The sequence below is a fragment of the Ambystoma mexicanum genome, chromosome 6q (assembly GCF_040938575.1).
Source record: "Ambystoma mexicanum isolate Mex_15411 chromosome 6q, UKY_AmexF1_1, whole genome shotgun sequence".
In the NCBI taxonomy this organism is placed as follows: domain Eukaryota; kingdom Metazoa; phylum Chordata; class Amphibia; order Caudata; family Ambystomatidae; genus Ambystoma; species Ambystoma mexicanum.
Genome location: NC_090937.1, coordinates 1,664,251,864 through 1,664,267,985, shown reverse-complemented (window position 1 = coordinate 1,664,267,985; position 16,122 = coordinate 1,664,251,864). Strand labels below are relative to the sequence as shown.

Sequence of the window (16,122 nt, the reverse complement as noted above, 5' to 3'; positions counted from 1 at the left end):
TGCACCTCCTGGTGAAAGATGGTGGCCCTCAACCATCCTCGATGACTAAGGCAAACACTGTTTCCCCATTTGGCGGAATACTGTGTAGGCAATGCCCGTGGCCACTATAATGGCATGGTCCGATGCCACCTCGTCCTCCTGCAGGATCTCCAGCACTTTCGATCTCTTATCGGGAAGGAAGTCCAGGAGGGGAGCGATTTTAAACCAGAGCTGTCGTAGTGCGCCACAATGGCGATGGTGTTGGCCGCCTTGGTCGTTGCTGGTGATGTGATGACTCATCCCATGGCATCCAACTTCTTCCCCTCGCTTTCTGGGGTGAGTGAGGGGTGAGGGTTGGGTTAGGAGGGCACTGACGCAGCAGAGCCAGATGAATTCTTCCTCGCCACCACTGAGACTACTGAATCTGGGGAAGGCTGGGACCTCAAACACTTGGGTGCAGAGTCCGGCACCCTGTACTACCTTTCGTACCGGTCCCTTTTCGCCGGGGCCAAGGACGGGTTCTTCATAAGGGACAGCCCCTCGTCCCAAATGTCGTCCAACAGAGGAATCGACAGCATGGTCTTCCTCTTTGCCTCGTGGCGTTGGTACAGGAAAGCCTCCTTTTCCTCAGGGGTCAGTTGAAACAAATGCGAGGCCCTAGAAATCATGGCATGGAACGAGCCGATCTCGTCGGGCGGTGAGGCTCTGTGCAGCGGAGACGGAGGTCTCCTAACCTGCCGTTATCGTCCGTGCCCGTTCATTGTCGCTGTATCTGGGTCCGTATCCTCCTCGGTGGGGGGGTGGGGAGGGTCAGGGGGCAACGGGTGAAAAGGTAGTGGAGGGTGAACTCTCCTCTTCTTAGTAGGGGGCGCAACTGATGGACCGGGTGCCGCGGGATCTTCTGGTGCCGCTGGGTCTTCCATCAGTGGAAGGGGCATCCTCATCCAAATCTCCGAACACAAGGTGTGGAGTGCCTGGAGAATATATCCACCGAACTGTCCGCTGGGGGTTGTGGTGGGAGAGATGGAGGCAGCGGTGTAGGGGGTCGCCAACTCCTCTACGGCCTGCTCCTCCTAGTCAGTCTTGTTGCCACCATCTACGTCTCCCTCGTCGGGGCCTGTCCCAGAGGCCTTGGCCTAGACACATTTCTCCTCCAAAATGGGCTGGAGAGTAGAAAGCTCCTCAGAGGAGATGTCAGTGCACTGCAGGACTACCATTCCCCCCCCCCTCCCTCTTTTCGACCAGGGGAGACTGTTTTGGGGAAAATGATGGGCATCCCCTTCTCCGGTGTCTTCTCTATGGGCTGGAACGACCATTCCCTCCTGGCCGACAGGTTAACTCTCGCTTTGGGGGCCATACCCTGCGCACCCACGTCAGCAGCCTTCTCTAGGGACACCACCACGCCTTCAATGGATGGTTTCGCCTGGTGAACATGGGCCTGCACGGCCTTGGTCGAACTAGGGGGCTTCATTTTGCGTGGAGGGTCAGCGCCCGGTTCCCCCTTGGCCTTCTTTGACAGGTCCGTCTGGGGCTTCTCCAGAAGCTTACCCAGGTGGTCAGACTTCCTTTTCTTCGCCGACCTGGAGTGTTGGCTCATATTCTAAGGTGACGGAGATGCTGTACCCGCCCTGGCCGCCGGGGAGACAGTCGCAACGGCGCTTCCGGTGCCCGCTGACTCGCTGTGCTTGGCCTTCTGTTGGGCCCCCGTCGTTGGGGTGCCCTCAAAGGTCTTAGGACACCGCTCAGACTTCTTGTGGCTGGTCGGAGGCATGCTGCCAGGACCCGGCCTTGGCCTGGAGCCACTCGGTGAGGCGCCTGCGCCGGTCCTTCATGGTGTGGTGGACCATATCCTGGCAAAACGCACAGTCATCTTCCATGTGAATCTGGTCTGAATGCAGGCAGTAGAGGCACACGGCGTGCCCATCATCCAAGTAGATGTTCCGTAGGCCGCATCCTGGACAAATCCTGGACAGAGGCGCCGAGTCTTCCTTCTCTGCCATCTCCACACAGGGTAGGTCTGAAGAAGCTACTGGAATCCTCAAAGAAGAAACTGGACGAAAAATCGCCCTCGAGGGGCATTGAAGAATCCGAAAACGGGTCCCCGTTAATCGGAAGATGGATCGATGGAGCTTGGGGCTCGAGTGACCGGAAAAATAAAAAATAGAGTAGAACTTAGAAAAATCGCAAAACGCAGTAGAAGCTCGAGAGCTATAGCACGAGGACTCCCAACACTTGAACGTGCGGTAAAAATTTGATGTTGGCTGCTAGAGGAGAGGCTTAGGTAGAGGGCAGTCATTAGCTGGGGGCAGCGTGACCCAGAGACCAGCGATTGGTTGTTAGGAGAAAGACAGTTCAGAAGTGAAACAAACATTTTTTCCTTTACCGAGGATTCCCAGCCTGACGGGGGAATTTTCATGAGCATGTGAATCCAGCTGGCTATAGGTTCCTGTGTGGCTCTGCAGATCCTGTTGCTCCTGTGCCTCATCTGCAACACAATGGGAAGGTTGGCGGCAGCAGCAACGGTCAAACTTCAATTCAGCTCTGCGGTTTTTGATTACCACTTCAGACTTTCCTCGCATCTGGGGTACAGCACTCTGTTGACGTGGCTCAGGCAAGGGTCCAACTTAAAAGTGAGGCACTCTAACTGGTGTTCTTCTCCCTGGCACTTCGGTTCCAGCAGCAGTAGTACAGCCAGCTTCGAGAGGCTGTCCAGGTGAGTTCACTTGGGGTTGATTGGTCTCACCAAAACTAAGGGAAAAGTTGTCCTTGCAGGGCTTCTCTAGCCGAAATGAATTCGGAGCTTCAGCACAGCAGCAGGGCTTCAACGGGCAAACCAACGGTCCGGAAGTTGCAGCAGGCGTCTCTTCCAAGTTCTTCGGATTCCTTGGTCCAATGGTCGACTCTGCCTTCCAAGCCACAAAGCCGCGCCTTTTATGCAGGTTTCTCCCATTCATTCGTAGCCTAGCTATCAATTACACGGTAGGGTGGCTGTCCTACCAGGACAGCCAGCCCGCCAATCACCTTTGTGTGTATTCCTGTAACCAAAGGGATTAAGCACAGGGAGTTCCGGGCACCTCCCTCATTTCCTGCCCCTGCCAGACATCCTGGATCCAGAGGCAGGCTTCACTCATGAATCCCACCAAAGACAAAACGAACAAAGGGACCAAACCGAAACCTCAAGAAAACCTTTCCAACAAAAAAATTGTGAAAAAACAAGACCGGGGACCTTTTGACTTACTGCAGCTGTGAACGCAGCCTGCGGTAAAAACACACAATGGTAGTAAAAAGTAAACCACTACAACCAGCCATTAATTGAAAAAAGGGTAACAAAAATGTTACATGAGAAGCCAGACAAAGGGGATACCAAGTAACCCCTGCAGTACCCTATTGTAAGATAGTGTGTGCTGGGTCTAGAAAGTTACAAAATGTAAGTAAAGCCAATTTCACTAAACTGCTCTTGGAAACAGTTTATACAAGAGAAGGTTTTTAGACCTTTGGGAAATCGGAGAGACTTCCCTGTGCCACTGCACTGAAGGTGCTGTGTGACAATGTAAAGATGATGCCTATGGAGTTTGTCAGACTCCAAATTCAAAAGAGACACAGAGTCCAAATCTCAGAAAAATACAAGAGAAAGTGGGGAAAAGGTCGGTCTCTCTCTAGGTTAGAAGTTAAAAGTCCTAAAGTCCAGCAAAAGAGCTGGGGGTCTCCAAGGTAGAAGGGGAATAGCACATTTGAGAATTCTCCCCAACACTCTCCAACACTATGGACATCCTTGCCCCCGTCATGAGGATCCGCATGAAGCCTGACTCCAAGCGCAATACCTTGTACTACGCCAACCTAGCCTCTCCGAAACATAAGTGCAGAGCTGCTGAACCCAAGTGGCAGGCTTCAAGCACATCCTGGCAAACTGACCTACTACCTGCTCCAAAGGCAATACAGACTCCATTTGCTCAAAGGCGGCAGCCTATATCCAAGCCCGCGTCTGAGGCCACTAACATGGCTGAACGGTTCACAATCTACAAGAAACTCGCCAATCCTACTGTAGTCTCCACTTCTCTCTCTTCATAACCAAACCTCAGGACATCCAGTCCTCGCTCTCCTCTACACCCATCCTGTCTTCCTCACCTGTTCTCAGGCCTAACTTGCCCCCTACCTCCTCCCCTATTTCTCACCCATATCACCAGATGAGGTCTCTAGACAAGTCTTCTCTATGAAAGTCTCTTCCAAACAGGTGATTCCCCTGCTCCTCCAGAAATATCAAGGACAACATTGCCTTCCTTGCTCCAGCCTTGGCTTATTTCTGCAATCACTCCTTTGCCACTGGCTCCTTCCTGTTACTCCTCAAGCATACTCTTGCGCATCCTCTCCTCAAAAAGCCTTCTGCTATCCCCTCCTGCCCAGCAAACTACCGCCCTATCTCCATTACCCCCTTCCTAGGCAAATTCTTGAATAAGCTGGTCATCTCCCAGCTGATCCACCACACTGAATCTACTGGTTGTCTCCACGACCAGCAATTTGGCTTCTGAGCAGTCAGAGGCATGGAAACTGCACTCCAACAACAATGAGGACTTGCTCTCATCTTGATTCCAACTCTCCTTCCGTTCACATCCTGCTTGACCTTTCCTCTGCCTTTCAAAGTCACTCATGCCACCTTCATAAACCAGCTGTGATATCCTTGGCATCACAGACATTGCACTGGACTGGTAGACTGCCTTTCTCTGATCGAGCGTCCCAGGTTCACTGGCCTCTTTTCTCTCCCCAATCACACGCTTGACCGGCGGCCCCCAGAGCTCTAGCCTCTCGCTGTGGCTCGTCTACCTTGCCCCTCTAGCCCATTTGATCTCTGCCTTCTCTCCCCATTTCCAATGTTATGCGGACAAAACAGACATGCAGCTTCCCTCCACTGCCTCCCTCTCATTCCTGACTGACTGCTATTCATGCACGGTGTGCTGCTAACTATCAATGCCTTAATGCCAATAAAACAGATCCTTCTCATTGGGACCCCAGCTCCTTCCTCCTACGCCATGGCCGCCTTAATGGGCCACCTCCCTTCTCCCTCTTGTGAGTCAAAAGACCTTGGTGTCATCTTAGACTCCCATCTCCCCTTCTCTCCTCACATTACAGACCTTGCTAAGGAGGTCTACTTCCAGCTGCACCTCATCAGAGGCTGTCTCCCTTTCCTCACCTTCCCCCAGACACTCAATGTCTCCAGAGCGCTGGTCCTCTCTCGGCTGGAACAGCCTCTTCCTCAATCTGCCTAAATCCTCCGTTCGGGACAGCATCTCCAGCCCTAATCTTTCCACTGACTCCTGGTTGCTGCGAAGGATCAAGTTCAAGACCCTCTGCATCATTCACAAGCCATTTTGGGGCCGGAGACCCCACTTATCCAACTTGCACTCTCTAAATACCTCTCTGCTAGAGCCCTTATGTCTTCTAGCTCCAACTCTTAAGATCAGTCACTTTTTCAAGCAGTGTGGTTAGTACATCTCGCTCTTCCGCAAGTACCTCCCTCTAGAATGGCCTCCCTGCCCCTTTCAGACAGGAGCCAGATCTCCTCAAGTTCCAGAAGCTCCTCAATTAACTGCATTTCTCTTCCGCCTTCAATCGCCCTCTCCACAACCAATGCCCCCCCTCTGCCTCATTTGACTAGCTGTCTGGTTCCACCAGCCCTCCTCAACCAGTCTACTACAGCACTTGGTCTCTCCAGACTCATCCACCTGGCCCTCTCGCCACCCCCCTCTAACCTGCACTTGCCCTTCTGTGCTCCCTTTCACTGCACTAGCCTGGCTGGGCTGCACCCCCACTGAGCCCATCAAGCCCCGCCCTCTCAGCACATGAAGCGTCTTCCCCTGAAGACACTGCATTCCCCTGGTACTTGTCCACCTGGCCTCCCCACCCATAGCACTCGCCTAGCCCATGGACCTGCCCCCACTCCCCTGCACTTTTTTACTTGAACGATCTGAATCACAAGGCCTAGTAGGACAGTTTGTTTTTCTTCATCCCTGTTCACACTCACCCCCCACCCTCTTATCCCCCTCCCCACTCTTGTCTTGTTGCACCCTGAAACACCATTTTCTGTATAGGCACATTATAAATACCCAATAAATAAAATACCTTGGGCGATTGTGTGCTGCCATACAGGGAATGCTTCAGCTCTGTACCAGTGGCAGACAGGGCCAACTCAGATGTGCTGCCGGAACTTGTGTCCTCTGCTGCAAATGAGACAGTCCCTTCCAGCAGGTTGGCAATGGTGGTGTCCACACAGCTGGTCTTTGCTGTTGGCAAAAGAAGTTCAACGTTTTAGCAGTGCGGGATTCGATTGGAGAGGTCAAAAACAATTAACTTAAGTCAGACAAGGAGCAGACAAAAGATGGAGAAAATCTATAGTGAGGAGACGGAAGGGGTAAATAAAATAAGTAAAGTGGAAGAGCAGTATAAAGCTAGCACATACCCAGAGTCCTCTTCTGCACACAACTGTTACTAATTTCACAAAGTCTAAGCTAGCTTTCGGATTCCCTGATCCCATATATCAGTTTTCTGCTTAATCCCCTCTCCTAGTGAGTCCCTGTTATGACAACTCCTTAGGCCATAGGGTTGACTTATCAGGGACACAGGATACTCAGGACAGGTACTCTTGGTGGTTACCTTTTAAGCTTCTTAGTTACAAGGGTCAGATGTCATTAAGAGATAAGAGGAACAAGGGACAAAATCCCACTGGCTCCCACCACCCTGGCTCACATACTCCAACGGCCTGGGTTAGGACCAATTCCAAGTATTCTAACCTCACCACTCACAACCAACTCTCTACAGATGACATCAGTCCTGGCACAGCACACATACAGGAAGAAGGCCAACCCCAACACTTCCTCTCCAACAACATACAAGCACACCTCAAGCACTGCTAGAGGAGACCAACCCTAACACCTCCTCTCCTACACCATACAAGCACACCTCAAGCACTGCTAGAGGAGACCAACCCTAACACCTCCTTTCCAACAACATACAAGTACACCTCGAGCACTGCTAGAGGAGACCAACCTAACCACCTCCTCTTGCAGAAAGGCATGCCCTCACACACCCAACCAAACACTCCTCACACTCAACCATGTTCCACAAACATCCGGGAAATTGTGCCAACAGGCGTAACCGACATCCTTACGACAGACCCAGCTGCCATAACTATGCTCCTAACCAATCAAAACACCACAATACTCCTTCTGCTCCCCCTGCCACAAAGGAACCTCGAACTGCCACTTCGGAGCACAAACTCCCTAAACCGGGAAGACCAGATACTGTCGCAACAACACATGAGACCTACTAACAACTCAACAATCTACCCGGAACAACAAGGGAACACAACTCATACCACTGTTACATCCAATCAGAAATTTAAGCAAAACAGACACACCAAGTCACCAGTCAATCACTCACCTAATCACACCAATAAAGAAAGGCAACCAGCTGTCACTAAACAAACCACCAGCAAAACGCTACAAATGTTGGCCAGTAAATTGAGCCCTTCTACACAAATCAAATCACCCCGAAGTGAACACAGCTTCAGGTACTAGTCCCCACTAGATAACTCTGGCCTCCACAGAGACACAAAACACAACATCAAAGCTTCGCAAAGCCTCAGGTACTAGTCCCCTGCTAGTTACCTCTGGGCTCCACCTAGCCACAAATCACCATACATAAAACAGCTCCAATTCCACAGAGTTTCTCGACCACTCCACGGTCATGCACTAAACACTCACCTACTAAACACAAAGACACAAACACAGCCAACCCATACATAGAATGTAAAGTCAGCGCTGCAGTCACCCTAGCAGAAATATTGGGTTACACATCCATGAACATACACCAATGCAACAAACCTACAAATATCTCAAAATGGTTATTCAAAGCATAGCATTGCGTAATACATTGTTAATTGCAGATGTCCCAAAAGTCCATGTTGCTTACACACGGGCAACTCTAAAAACTGAAAATGTCTCAAAATGTTATGTTAACATAATATGGATCTCTCCACTCTGTGTGTGGTGTAAGAGGTGTGGCTTTAATACACAATCAAACCCATGCTGTCATAGCAGTGACACAAAAACCTTTTGTTCAAACCTAAAAATACATGTTGCCAACTAGGGTCAACTCTAAAACCTAGAATGCCTCAAAAATGTTTAAATCTACTATACCATTAATTCAATTGTACATTACAATCTCATATAAGTACACATTCTTTCAACTTGCATTCCATGACAGTCAAACCCAGATTGCATCCCATAACGGTCATACCCAAACACTGCTCTCCTCCTATTTGCTGCCATATCCAACCATCAGAATTGAAAGCACTGTGCATCACAAGCTTTACACTGCAATTTGCTATTCTGCTTAAACTGCAAAGAATTATAGCGTTGCCTACACAGCGACCACATCAAACCATTACAAACCCCATTGCTACGGTGGCAGCCAAGCGTCCATAACGTGCTTCCCTTACAACTGCCAATATTTTCCCCAACCACAGTGTAGCGTCCACATCGGCATATCGTCCACACAGAAACATCAGGGACAACATATCCCAATGCCACACTTGCATTATGGGCCGATCGATTCCCTTGTTCAACATTGTCGATTGGCTGCGCGGCCCAGTCTGCACAGCGCACACCCAAAGCTTGACCACGATCATCTTCAACGGCAACTGAGACTGCTGTTAATCTGTCCTGAAGACATCAGAATGCATATATCTTTATTTCCTAGTGGCGTTGGGGCCTGCGTGGGCATGCCGACTCTGGAATCAAGGTGCCTTACTCTAATACAGACATCTCCCTCCAATGACGCTCCCTCTGCCACAAATCCATTTGCCGCACGGAACACAGACTGTGCCGGGAAGAACACACTGTGTTCCATCGGGAACGTTGAAGGCCCAACACTCCGCTGCATCACCATCTCCCTGTGTCTTCCCGGTGATGTCACTAGTCTCAAAGTAGCAGCAGAACCTGGCTGAGCTCTGCCCTGCCAACGGTCACCTGCTGAGGGCGGACCACTGCTTACTCGTTCTCAGTTCGCCTGTCACGCAAGGCAAAACACCCTTTTTCAGCCAGAACAGCAGTACCCTCCAAAACAAAATCCAGGCACTGGAACGCTGTGGCACCATAACCACTCGACGGTCTCAGCATACAGTCTCCAAATGCTTAAAGCGCAGGGAGGCCACTTCTCCCATGCCGTGCCAGAGCCAACTCAGTCTTGGGAAGCCTCTTAGCATAGCTCTCCTAGTTACTCCTGCTTGAGATCCACGAACAGGCAGCCTTTTATCCATTACTGGCACCACTGATGCACCCTGCCCCTCTGGCATGACAATCACTCCAAATCTCTGCAGGTGCCACACACAGGTTCCTGACAGGACACTCCTGGGTGCCTCTCCAACTTCTGCCCAGGGGTCTCTTGGGCCAAGCTACCTCCAACAGCCCTGGGTGGTGGGCGCTAAACAATCCATGGGGGCAGTGGGCTCTCCCCCTCTACTAACATTCACTTTTGTGCTCTTTCCTGCACCCCCCGCATAAGAGTCTTCTCTCTCACAAGACATCATACAGTTACCCGCTTCTCTTTGCTTTCATGATGTCCAATCCGAGGTCCTCCTTCACCATACCTTGGACCATCCTCTTCGCCAATTGTTATGACCACTCCTTCGGCCATAGGGTTCACTCATCAAGGACACAGGTTACTCAGGACAGGTACTCTTGGTGGTTACTTTATTAGCTTCGTAGTTACAATGATCAGATGTTATCAAGTCATTAAGAGATAAGAGGAACAAGGGACACAAACCCACTGGCTCCCACCACCCAGGCTCACATACTCTAACGGCCTTGGGTGTGAGGTTAGAATGTTTGGACCAATTCAAGTCCAAACATTCTAACCTCACACTCACCACTCACAACCAACTCTCTACAGATGACATCAGTCCTAGCACAGCACACATACAGGAAGAAGGGCCAACCCTAACTGAATTTTCCACTGCAGGCTGTATTCACAGCTGCAGTTATGCACAGGAGGGTCACCTATGTTCTAACATGGTGGTGCCCGTCTCTTTCCGCCATTTCTTTTGTGGTTGTCCTTGTTTATCCCTTCTACCATCCTCAGGAGGTATGAATTTGTCGGAGGACAGGAAGCCGGGTAGGAGCCCGAAACTCCCTTGCCCTTTGTCTGCTGATGTGCTTGAATTGAACCAGTTCACACTGTGGGCTGGCTGTCGTGATTGGACAGCCAGCCACCCATTTCTGTAAACTGCAGGAAGAGTTGCAGAAGAATGAAAGGAAAATCCTGATAAGAGGGGTTCCTGAGGCAGAAGGCAAGTTGAAGAACTGTTCTAGCAGAGCAGAAGACGACCAGAGATGCCAGTAGACCCGCCCAGTAACCATGAAGAGACCACTGCTGTCCGGACCAAGATTTCTAATCAGAATGGGAGCTTCGAAGAGGAAAACTCCTTTCCTTTGGCTGGTGGGATCAACTAGCCATAAGACGATTTGCAGAACGTGCCATCCCCGATGTGCTGTTACCTTTCAGGGCTGCAAACCGCAAATACCCGGGGACTTCCGACCCAATTGCAGTGCATAGTCTTCCAGTGCACAAATCCTTCCATAACTTTGGTGAGCTCCAGTTAAACATCCAGAAGAAGGCCCCGGCTGCCCTCAAAGTCCACTTACCAGAGTGTAGGACAGCAGAACCGAGGCAGATCGACCAGGCGGTAACCGTTCTAGATTGTAAAAATACACTAAAACTGCAGACCGATGTGAGACACTGAAGAATACCTTGCTGAGGGGTCCATTTGCACGGCTGCTGCAACATCACTTCTAGAGTCACTCCTTTCATCACGAGACCAAGGAACAGGAGACCGGGTCATTTGTTGCTGCACCGGAAAGAAGCCAGCTGTATTTTCTTCAGTACCGCTAAGGTACTTGCCTCAAGCCAAATTGTCACCCCTGTGCGACAAGTGTTTGTGTTCACCCAGGACCCAGGCCTAGCAGCTTGGGCACCCATAGGGAGTCCTTTCCAATGTCCCTATTAACTTATATTCCACTAAAGCATTCTACTTGAAAGTAACTTTGCCTTTTCTGTTACATGACATTTGCATCCCTCCCATAACTGACATTAAAGAACTAGTTAGGGGGTGGACTGCTCAAGTATTAGAATCATTGAAAAGCATTACAAAGAAGTATATTGCAAGTACTGAAGAGCGAGTTTTCCTTACAACGGAACATTATCTAAGTGACTGACAGTTCCATTCACTTGTATTGAACTGTGTTCATTGCTTGTGCACAGTTGAAGCACTTACTTCCCCTCCCTTCATTTTTGTTTCAGCACTTGCACGATTTGAACGTCTCAAGGTCTAGTAGGAACGCTGGTTTTGTTTTTCTTCATCCCCGTTTCCCCCTACCCCTTTTCTTGATGCACTGTTAGGCAGAGTTTGTATGCAGTACCCTTTGGGACCACTACACAGTACTATGACTACAGGTGTAAGCAAAACCAACCTTTGTTATAAGTCTGTACTACACAGTTTTTGGTAGCGGAGCAGAGCAGCCAGGCCGATCAAGAGGGAAAGTGTGCTGTAGGGATGTTACACACAGGTCTACAATCACAAGTATCCAAATAACCAGACACGCAAGGTTTCTTGGTTAAACATTTATTCAACAGTGAGTTATAAAACATTCACTAGAAGGAGGCAATCTAGTTCATACAAAAATATACTTCAGTACTTTACACGGTACAGGTATGAGGCATTTAAACTACTTTGAAGGAGAAGTAAAAAGGCATAGGTTAATAAAACAAATATTACAGTTGCCTTTAGACAGTGCAAATAGTTTGAGTTCACCAGAGGAGCCAATTCAAAACAATAGGTTAGGCCAAAGTCAATGGCCTAAAGTCTTGTGTAGGATAAAGCAGTTTTGGTAGTTAAACAGAAAAGTCTTTGCCAAAGTTCTCAGAATTAGTTTGTAAAAGAAAGATTCATATGTTGGGTCACAAGCTGACTAGGCCTGCAAGTTGCCAAAGCTCTTAGCACTTTCACAGTGAGGTAAGTTCTCTTGGTCGAGTTTTCACAGTACCTTACAATGAAGAAAAAGATGCAGCTGAACACTTCTGTACCTGGCAGTTCCTGCAGATCTCGCTGTTACTGAGCCTCAGTTGTGGGGACAAGAGGGAGGATGCCGGGGGACTCCTGCACTGAGACTGGTCAAAGCTGGCACATGGCACCTCTTCAATTCCGGTAGCTGGGGTGTCCCTCGCCCTGGTTATTCAGTTTCTTGCAGCACTCTGAGGAAAATACAACCAGCTCCGAGAAGGGTATCTAGGTGGCTCAGGCGTTGATGGGTCCCACCAACTCAGAGGGAGGAGTCATCCTTGCAGGGCTTCTCTGGCGAGATTAACTTAGCGATTCGGATCTGCAGCAGGGCTTCAACGGGCAAACCAACGGTCCAGGAGTTGCAGCAGCAGTCCTCTTCAAGCTGGTCTTCGGTTCTTTCGTTCCAGAGGTCGACTCTGCCTTCCAAGCCAAGAGACTCGCCTTTTATCCAGTTTCCTCCCATTCATTCCAGCCTAGCTGCCACTCATCCAGCAGGGTGGCTGTCCATGAGGGGCAGTCAGCCAGCCAATCAAACCAGAGTGCATTCGGGTCTCCTAGGAGACGAACAGGGAGTTTCGGGCACCTCCCTCACTTCCTGGCCACCCCAGACTCGGGCGGCAGAGGTGGTCTTCAGCCCTGAAGCCCGCCAAAGGTGATGAAACAAAGGGACCAAACCTGGTTTGGCGCGCAGAGAAAAACTCTAGAAGGACCTTTCCACAAAGAAATGGCGACAATAGACGACCGGGACCTGTTCAAAGGGGGCTCAGACGCCATCTTGAAAAATATGGATCCCACGATTTAATGCTGCCGGTGTTCGAGGTCGGGAAAAATCATGGTAGTTCGTTGTAAAACCACTGCCACCAGCCATTTCAATAGGAAAGAGTAGCATTTGACTGCTACATGAGTGTCTAGACACAGGGGACACTAGGTAACCCCTTCAGCACTCTAGTGTAAGATAGTGAAGCCTGGTGCGCCAGCATACACGCCGCCATGATAAAAAAAAAAAAAATAGACCTCCTCCAAAACAAAATCTCTGACCATTACAAAGCATTACCTAAGCAGAAGTTCCAGAAGCAAACACACCTTAAGCGCACAGGTAATAACTCTCCTAAATTCTCCTTCACTGAAATATCTGAGACTGATGTCTTAGACATCCTAAAACATCTCAACCCATCGCTATGCAAGGGCGATGTATGGCCCCCCCTAAAATCATCAAAGAATGCGCTGAGCAACTCGCTCCTATAATTACCGCCTTCATAAACGCCTCGTTCAAAATAGGTATAGTCCCCAACTGCCTCAAAGAGGCCTGGGTACGTCCACTCCTAATAAACCTACATTAGACCCTTCTCAACCTAATAACTACAGACCAATTACAACCGTCCCATTTCTTCTTAAAATATTAGATAAGGCTGCCCGCAGGCAAATCCAACTGTACCTCGAAACCTACTCAATCCTTGGAAAGAGACAATCAGGGTCCCGCAAAGGACACGGAACGGAAACCGCCTTACTAGATCTGAAAAACCAAATCACCTCCATCCTTGACACGGGTAAGCCTGCCTTACTCCTGCTCCTAGACCTCTCCGCGGGGTTTGATCTCGTTGACCATAGCACCCTCACCAACCACCTCACGCATGCAGCTCACTTCTCCAATCACGCAGCAACGTGGATCACTTCCTTCCTAGAAGGCAGAGCCATGAAAGTGTTCTCCAATATAGCAAACGCTGAACCCCCTATCATACACTGTGGTGTTCCACAGGGATCCTGCACTGCCCCAACGCTTTACAATCTATTCACAAAACCACTCTTTGATAAACTGGATGCACTTGGGATCACATACACAAACTATGCTGATACCCAGGTGCTCCTTCCCCTCACCGAGAGCTATCTCCAAGACGCTTCTACCCTTCAACAAATTTACTCCACAATCCAAGCCTGGATGGCCACCAATGGCCTATGCCTCAACAGGGATAAAACTGAAATCCTCATCTTCGGTCAAAAATCCACACTAGCCAAATTGGGTCCAACTTCTCAAAACTTCTGCGTGGACAACTGTCATCCCAGTCCTATCCTCAGTTAAAACGCTCGGAGTCCACATTGATGCTACTCGATTTATGGATTAACAAGTTAGCGCCATTGTATCGGCCTCCGCCTTGAATACCAAACTGATCAATGCCATAAAACCGTCTAACTAAAGATAACTGCCTCTCCATTGCGAGATCCACCATAGGAGCCAAGCTGGATTATTGCAACTCACTCCTAGCTGGTACATCAAAAATAACCTAGCCAGACTCCAAACCACTCAAAACAACTCCCTCAGAGCAGCTCTCAGTATTCCTAAAAGAGATCACATTTCTCAAGCAAGAAGAAATGCTCACTGGCTACCAGTTAAAGACTGAATCCCTTTCAAGATTCTCTCCACCGCACACAAATGCATCAACCTTACCGCACCCCCTTACTTATCAGACACCCTAGTCAGAACACAATCCACCAGACTAGAGTACACCAACCAACTCACTGTGCCATGGATTTCAAGGGCCAAAGCAGGAGGAATAGGATTCCCCTATCTGGCACCTAAACTCTAGAACACGCTACCCACAGCCCTCAGAGCTGAAACCCCTCTCCATGCCTTCCGGAAAAATCTAAAAACGACACTCTTCAATTAGCTGTTAGCTCACCGTATGTACTTGCTCACAGCCATGTCCTCTGCACCTATTTTACAAGCGCCACAATGCCACCTATACTGTATGTTTTCACGTGACTGCTGTAACTAAGATATGAACTTCTTCTGTAATTAGCGCCACAATGCCTACGGGCTGCTGTGCGCTTAACAAATGCGAATAAATAAAATAAATAGTGTGTGCTCGGTCTAGGAATTTAAAAAGACTAAAGTCAATTTAACTTTACATTATCTGGGAAACAGTAGTTTATCCCAGAAAAGGTATTTAAACCTGTGGGAAGTCTAAAAGACATCCCTGTGTCACTGCACTGAGGGTGCTGAGTAACATGAAAAGATGATGCCTATGGAGTTATCTAAAACTCCATAATCAGAGAACACAAAATGTAAAAACAAACATCAAAACATATGAAAGTGGGGAAAAAAGGCTCACACTCTCTCCAGGTAAAAAAAATCAAGTCCTCAAAATCCAGAAAAGTTGTTTGGGTTCTCTAAGATGAAGGGAATTAGCACATTTCTGAGAATTCTTCCTAACATTAAGAGAGAGGACTACAAAAAAAAAATTACAAAATAAAAATAAAAAGTAGCATACATATGGTCCAAAGAAACACTGAAACTTTAGGGATTGTAAAATTAAAGGGTTTATTTAAATACAGTAGGCCAAGATAAATCGAACAAGAACATATAATATAAACAATTATAAAAACCAACTAAATACTTATGGTTTACAAACCAAAGAATAGCAATCGGCAGTTCAAGGTGAGACAAACCTATAGCACATTCAGAATGGCATTCAGCTATTCTCGGGGAGTAAAACCAGGTTAGATATACTTTCAGAATACAATAAGTAATCAAAGGGCAGCAGACCCTATTGGTCAGTATATGGGATACATAACTCCCCGTAATCGTATTTGATTCTTGTATCCAATACTGTACCGATTCACATGCTATGCATAGGTCAACATCTGGCAGTAGCTGCAGAGTATTACATTATTTGTTTTTAGAAACTCAAATGAAGGACATCGACTGGCCGTGCCAGTAATACCATCCCTAGTGTGACGTCCACAGTACACATGGTCCGTCACGCACAGAGGGACCGCAGATTGTTTGGTTTCTGACATGAGTACAGATGTAATAAAGCAGATAAATCGTGATAAAGCAAGAAACATCTATGCACCTTCAACTTGAGGAGGGCAGGAAGGGTGCGTGAAAGTGAATCTAAGCAGATACAAGCATCAGAAATAAAATTATAGTGAGTAATCTATCCCTTCTGAGGCTTGTGGATCTGCTTAGATTCACGTGCACGCACCCTATGCATAGATTACCAAGCAGTATCTGGAAAAGGTGGTGGGCAGCAAAT

At 48.6% G+C, this 16,122-nt stretch overlaps 1 protein-coding gene across 2 annotated transcripts in view; it reads right to left on the bottom strand.

Moving 5' to 3' along the window:
• Positions 1 to 16,122, bottom strand: part of AUP1 (AUP1 lipid droplet regulating VLDL assembly factor) — a 240,716-nt gene that overhangs the window by 67,632 nt on the left and 156,962 nt on the right. For both annotated transcript variants that reach the window (XM_069632508.1, XM_069632509.1), the window contains exon 10: positions 6,094 to 6,254. In XM_069632508.1, coding sequence (XP_069488609.1) covers positions 6,094 to 6,254 — 161 coding nt within the window. The remainder of the gene's footprint in view (positions 1 to 6,093; positions 6,255 to 16,122) is intronic.